At 36.4% G+C, this 7,457-nt stretch overlaps 1 protein-coding gene across 1 annotated transcript; it reads left to right on the forward strand.

Moving 5' to 3' along the window:
- The first annotated feature begins 3,935 nt into the window (after positions 1-3,935).
- LOC112528920 lies at positions 3,936-6,965 on the forward strand. Its single transcript, XM_025139994.1, has 5 exons — positions 3,936-5,178; positions 5,287-5,375; positions 5,712-5,883; positions 5,961-6,163; positions 6,558-6,965. Exons 1-5 carry the CDS (start codon positions 3,936-3,938, stop codon positions 6,963-6,965), a joined length of 2,115 nt encoding a protein of 704 aa, XP_024995762.1.
- The last annotated feature ends 492 nt before the right edge of the window (positions 6,966-7,457 follow it).

Consider the following 7,457-nt stretch of genomic DNA (forward strand, 5'->3'; position numbering starts at 1 on the left):
GAAACATTTTGTTTTGTCCTGTCTGGTCCAATCCCATGTATCAAACACAATGCTCGATGTTTTTTGTATTTACTCAATGCTTTCTTATTATGAAACATAACTGCTCTAAAAAGGTTAGTGGCTTTCATTGAAAGTTTAGGTGCATGCATGGCAAAATATGAACATCTTAAAAGACACATAAATGGTTTGTCTACGGTAGAATTAAATTTGTAACCATATGAAATAGGCTAATAGTCTTCTAATGTGCTTATATTAAAAGCCTATAATTCATGAGTGTCCATTAATCTATGTATTTTAGCTTTGATATATAACAAGTATCTGTGGTTATCAGATTATTAACATGAAGATTTCTCCACAAAGAACTTTTATCCATAGAAAGAATTATGAGTAAGAAAATTATACATATATTATGCTTTTTATGTTTCAATTTGAAGTTTCTCAATGTCAGATTAAAATGCACGAAGAAATCACATGCATCAACGTAGATTACACATGGTTTCTAAATGTTGGTTTGTCTATACTCTCTATATCTTGGCTAAAGCATCTTATTAGATTACATTTTGGATGCAAAACTTTTGGATGTTGAGAATATGAGATTTTATACATACAGAGATTTGCGACTTGCAAGTGAAGATTTCAAACCTGAAAATAAGATTGGGGAGGGGGTTTTTGGTTCCGTTACTTTTCTTTTGGTCTCTCATGGTTCTATCTGCTGCTCATGAACATGGTTTTTTTCTTCGATTGGTGGTTTTTGGTTATCTCATGTTTTTTATCTGCTGCCCTTCTATATAAGAGTTTGTTGACTTGGAGACAGTTGATATATGTTTCCAGACTTGAGTTATTACTTAAGATACAACTTAAAAGAGGGATTTCTTAATTATATTTTGCAAGGTTCAGCCTAAATGGAAAATGTGATTATGTTGGGTCTTGGATGGACGGTTCTTGGTGAAGATTTTGCAGAATTGGTTGCATGTCTGCTTAGCAAATCTCTGAATCTAAAGAAGTCAATCATTTTTGTGTTTTTTTCAATGTCTAAAACACGTGTAGAATTCCATATGTTGGTCGGTTTTATTTCATCATTGTTTTACTTATGAGAAAATACCTTCATGTGGATGTTCAGTTTGTAGATGAATAAAAGTTTTGCAAATATTTTTCAATGTTCAAGCTCCTTTGGATCTTAATCTAAAAAGATATTGGAATCCATATCTGGAACCGTCTTTGAACGAAATCTGTTGCAGAGAACTGGGCTGCTATGGATCTCCAGGTTTGTTCTATCCCTATAATAGTCCAATTATTCATTTGTGATGTGCCTCCAGATGAAAATTACATTCAGTTTATGCCTATAAATTTTTGTTTTGACTTTAAATTTATTATTTTTATTTCGTGTTCTTAGTGTACATAATCATGGATCAAGGGCTTGATTGGCTACACCATTACATCTACTGTGTTGTTGATTATTTTATAATCTTGACAATGTTGATAATTTCTTTTGAAAATGGTGCTTAAAAGGGGGTTTGATATATATCCAACCTTTTACATTCCTACAACCCTTGCAACCAAATCCAACGTTCATTTGATCATCAATAGTTATTATTTGATTGGTTGTAACTACCCTTAATTAAAAAAGAAACCAAAAAAGAAATAAATGGATGGTAGATAGGTGGCTATCATCGGTTGTGTAATATAAAAGGGTTGTATTTGAACGCCCTCTCTCTCTCTCTCTCTCTCTCTCTCTCTATATCTCTATATATATATATATATATACTACATTAATAACCTTAGACCAAAAACTTAATTACAAATCTTAAAGCATAGATTACTACCATTTTATGCAAGAAATTCAAAAATCTCTTAATTACAAATTATTATACACAATGTACAAATTCTTTACACAAGTGTTTCCCATAGCGCCTGTGATAACCAGGTCCTGGTTATTACCTGAGGCAATTGTTATGTGATTACTTGATTATATGATTACATGAATGTGTGATTAATTGCTATAATTAATCATATAGGGTCATGCTTTTATGAGATTAATATATGAATGTGTACATTTTTCATGTATGAAAAATATGATTATGTATGTATGCATGGAAATGTATGTAGTTTTTATATGTGCATGCATATGAAATTGTGTGTGCATGTGTGTCCATGCATATTCTATGCATGGGTGTTGGGGTAAGTACAGGAAAAGAATTTTATAATTCTTGTTATGACCGCATTTCTTTTTAAAGGAGGTATAAATAAGGAATTTTTGGAAAAGGCAAGTTCCTTTTGCCATTTTCAGAAAGAAATCAAGAGAGTAAGCATATTGTGTGTATTGCTTGCCAAAATTGGAAAGTGAACTTGGGATCAATTTGTAGCTGATTCGTGTTTGTTGTTTTTTTTTCAAAACTCTGAATCTGCAAAAAAGTGAGTTTTGTAGAAAACAACCTTTGAATATTGTTAAGATTACTGGTTTTATGATTTAAATGAATATACTGGTGTTATTATATATGATGTTCTTATCAAATGTATTGACCGATAAAGAGTTTATAATCGGACAGTGTTGTTCGATGAGGACTCCTCACCGATAAGAACATTGTTCGGTGAGGGAGTGTGGTTTTATATTTTGTCAGGTAAGGTCTTTATTCGGTAAGAGCCTTGTCCGGTGAGGAATATTTACAGGACAATGTGTTGTCTAGATAGTGACTTGTCACTCTTTGTTTATGTTTAAACTCATGCGTTGACTGGTGAAAACTTGTGTCCGAACAACTGATGTCCGATAAGGGTATGTCCGGACACTATGTTGTCCGATGAGGGGGTATTCGATTGAGTGTTGTCCGGATAGGAGTGTCCGGCTGAGGATGTCCAAATATGTGTTGTTCGGATAGACTTGTTCAGGTAAGAGTTGGCTGATGAAGAAGTTATTGATAAAACTTTTGATTTATCTAATGGTAGGATTTCACAATTTCTGTTTAATTAGTTTTTAAACTGTTATATACTATGAAAAAGGTATCTTATATCTTTTTGTAAATTGGAAAAGATATTAATGTTTCTTCCAGACGTGGTGACATATGTCTGGTCTGGTATCAAACTATGTTTTGGGAAATGTTTCTTCCAGATGTGGTGACATAAGTATGTTCCGGTATGAAACTATGTTTTGGGAAATGTTTCTTCCAGACGTGGTGACATAAGTCTGTTCTGGTATGAAACTGTGTTTTGGGAAATGTTTCTTCCAGACGTGGTGACATNTTTTGGGAAATGTTTCTTCCAGACGTGGTGACATAAGTCTGTTCTGGTATGAAACTGTGTTTTGGGAAATGTTTCTTCCAGACGTGGTGACATAATTTTGTTCTGGTATGAAACTTTGTTTTAAGAAATAGTTTCCCACTGCAAAGTTTGTCTGCAAAGTTTGTCTCTGCATGAACAGTGTTGTATGCATGATGTGTACGATGAAAATGAGATATCAACATTGGTCAAGTCAACCCTTGCCTTCTTATCCTCAAGTGACAAGTGTCCCCATGCATTAAATGCTGAAGGTAGTATAAAAAGGCAGTGTGCATCTCCCATGCACAGAACTGTCTTTTGCAAGATTACTAAGTGCATTCTCAAAGCAATCGGCTATTCTCTTCTTCTCCCTTGCTCTCCTGTGTGCGAAGAAATTCTTAGTGTTCTTCATTTTCTTTCAAGAACTCTCTGTGTTGTTCTTGAAAGTTCTTCTCCTTGCAAGATTTTTTAGGTTAGGTTTTCCTTTCCTATCTTCCGCAACAATATTTTGTATATCTATGTGTATTAATTCTTGATATAAATCAATAAGAATTAAAAGTTTGAAAAAAGTCTGTGTAATTGTATTCAAACACCCTTGTACAATTACTTTCTGTTTATTACCTTTCCCTTCGGGACTAACAAGTGGTATCAGAGCAGTTAGCTTAATCTCATAAGCTAGATCTGCAATGGCCTCTTCTTCTTCCAACTCTACTCCTTCTTCTTACCAAGACAATGACACTATTGTCAAGCCTCCCAAGTTTAACAAGAACAATTTCTCTAGGTGGAAAAGTCGCATGACACTCTACCTTGAGGGTGTTGATAGTCAGTATCTCTCAATCCTCAAGGATGGGCCCATTGTTCCTAAAGTATGGCTTCGTCATGGGAAGAGCAAAGACGATGGTAACTCTTCAAATGAATCTGATGATGATGAAGAGAAATATGACTCTACTGGAAGGTTCATCATCACAGATCCTTCTCAGTACAATGAAGACGATAAAAGAAAAGTTTCCTTGGATACCAAGGTAAGAGCTATCATTGCCCTCTCTCTTCCTGATGATGTCTTCCATTCCCTGGTAAACCTCTCTACTGCCAAGGACATATGGAACACTCTATGTGTTCTGTATGAAGGAACCATCGAAGTAAAGAAAAGCAAGAAGATTGGCCTTGTTAGGCAATATGAGCTCTTTGTGCACGGGAAAGGTGAATCTCTCACTGAGTACTACAACAGGTTTAACAACCTTCTCAATGATCTGAAGTTTCATGGTAGAGTCTATGAAAACGAAGAAGTCCTATGCAAGTTCATGGACTGTTTACCTGACTTCTGGGAAAACATCTGCACTTGTATCAAGACAAGTAAAGATCTTGAAAATATGCCTCTTACTGCTCTTTATGGAACACTCCATAATTATGAGCAAACCAAGCTTCTCAAAAAGGCATTATTGAAGGATCCYAGAACTTCTTCTCMTGTTKCCCTTCTCTCCAACGATACGAGGAAGCCAGTCAGTGAACCTCGTATCACTTATCTATCTGACACTGAAGAAGATGTTGTCAGAAAAGAAGAACTTGCTGAAAGTCATGCTGATGATGCTGATGATGAGGGTGATGAACCCTCAGTTAATGACTTGGCTGACAACATGGCCATGATGGCTACCAACTTCAAAAGGTATGCCAAAAAGGGCTCTTTTACCTTCTCTCCCAGATCTAAGGTCATCGACCCAAGAACCTTAGATCAATCTAAGTCAGCTCCTCTTGAACTGTCCAATGAGGAGTGCTTCAACTGTGGCAAGAAAGGTCACTTTGCTGYTGAGTGCAAAAGCAAAAGGATCTCTAAGCGTCATCCTTATCATCCCTCTAGCCGATCCTCTCACGATAAGTACAAGGCAAAGTACAAGAGAGAAAAGGCAAAGAACATGAGCCTTCAGAGAAAAGGTAAGGGTCTCATCGCTGAGACTCATGACTGGATTGATGAGCCAACCTCTTCCTCCAGTGATGAGGACATGGCACATCTATGTCTTATGGCCAACATCTAGGAGATAGAAGACTTTGTCAAGGACTCCTCCTCTGCTGCTGCTGCTGATCTACCTTCTACCTCCAAGGATGCCAAAGAYCTGGTCAAACCAAAGAAGGTAAACAACTTCTCTTCTCTCTCTGAATCTGAAAAGGTTCAAGCTTATGATTCTTTATCTGTTGATCTTTACAATGCTAGATCTGCTAAGAAGAAAGTTGACCTTGAAATCAAAAGTCTAACTAGTCAGTTACATAAATGCATGAATCAACTGAAAGACTTTGATAAATTGAAAAATGACCTTAAAGAACAAAAGTTACTAAACAATGTTCTTAACAAAGAAAAATCTAAGGTCTTTGAGAAGCTAGAGAAAGAAAAAGTCATTCTTCAAAAATGGGCTAGATCATCCAAGAACCTAGATAAAATTTTACATGATCAACTTCCTATTGATGTAAAGGCTGGCCTAGGTTATGATGATATGGATTTGTGTGCTCCTGATGACTCTATGTGCATTTTTTCTCACATTCTTTCATCCTCCTCTCCATCTCACTTATCTGATGCTATTGGATCTCTTTCTCCTAGATCCAATGAAAATGGAAAATCTCTTAAGTTCGGAATTTTTGTCAAAGGTAAAAATTCAAACACTGAATCTGAGAATGTTCCTGTTGACTGTGTGTTTTACTCTCTTTCTCTCTCTCTCTTAAAGAATCTTCTGATGCATGTTCTTCTAAATCTAAAACATCTGAGCATCTAAAGCATCCTTTGAATCGTCGTTTCTCTGCTGCTGAGAAAGGCAAGTCTGTGGACAAGCCTATCAAGAATAAGAAGCTAAAATCCAAACTAAAGATGAAACATAAGCCTTCGGCTACCTCATCTCAGTCAGCTGTTGCTTCTCAGACTGGTACCTCAGTACCTTCTATTACTGAGTTCGTTCCTAGACCAGTTTCCTTGAAAAAGACTTCTAAGATTTCTACCTTCTCTAAGAAACCTATCCTTGAGTCTGAAAAAGGGATTCTTGGTCTAAAACCCTCTGCATCTTCTGTCCCTCCTTCCAAAGCTTCTTCTTCTCTCAAAAAATACAAAAAGCATGTTAACACAGTTAAGCACACACCTTTAATTTCTACTAAACCTGTGTTTATTTATAGAAAATGTTATAACTGTGGTGACACTTTTCACATGGCCAAGAACTGTCCCAARGAAAGAATCTCTAGGCCAGTAAGAGAAGAGAAAGAAGAAGATACTCCTAACCCCAATGGACCCATTGTAAAATGGGTACCTAAAAACTGATTATCTGTGTTTGCAGGGCTTAGGACACCGACAAATATGGTACTTGAACAGTGGATGTTCAAGACACGTGACTGGAAACAAGTCCCTGTTGATCAACTATGTGTCTAAACCTGGTCCTTATGTAACCTTTGGAGATAATGCCAGAGGTGCTACTAGAGGATATGGTGTTCTTTCTAACGGCTCGGTTACCTTCAATCGAGTAGCTTATGTGGATGGACTGGAGAACAATCTGTTAAGCATCAGTCAACTATGTGATCTCAACTTCATTGTAAAGTTTGAAGAAAACCAGTGTACTATTCTTGACTCTTCTGGCAAGAAGGTATTAACTGGTATCCTAAAGGATAATGTCTATGTGATCAACATGGACTCTTCTAGCTCTTCCGACGCCAACATCTGTTTCTACTCCGAGGCTATTGTTGATTAAAATTGTCTATGGCATAAAAGATTGTCCCATCTCAACTTCAAAACTATCAACAATCTTTCTAGTAAAGATCTGGTTATTGGACTTCCAAATATGTCATATGTCAAAGTGAAGCTGTGTGCTGCTTGTGAAAAAGGCAAGCAAACCAAAGCAAGTTTCAAGTCCAAGATGTGCTCTTCTATCTCTGCTACTTTGCACATGCTCCACATGGACCTCTGTGGTCCTGTGAGTGTTCAAAGTTTGGGTGGAAAACGTTATACTCTTGTTATTGTGGATGAGTACTCAAGATATACTTGGTCTTCTTTCTTCAACACAAGAATGATGCAGCTGAAGAAATTATCAACTTTGTGAAGCGGACTGAAGTCTTGAATGGTCAACTTGTTAGATCAATTCGAAGTGACAATGGCACTGAATTCAAAAACAGTGTTCTTGAAAGCTTTTTTGATGACAAGGGTATTTCTTGAAATTTCTCAGCAGTTCGAACTCCACAGAATA

Source organism: Cynara cardunculus (genome assembly GCF_001531365.2).
Source record: "Cynara cardunculus var. scolymus isolate 2C chromosome LG 1, CcrdV1, whole genome shotgun sequence".
Taxonomy (NCBI): domain Eukaryota; kingdom Viridiplantae; phylum Streptophyta; class Magnoliopsida; order Asterales; family Asteraceae; genus Cynara; species Cynara cardunculus.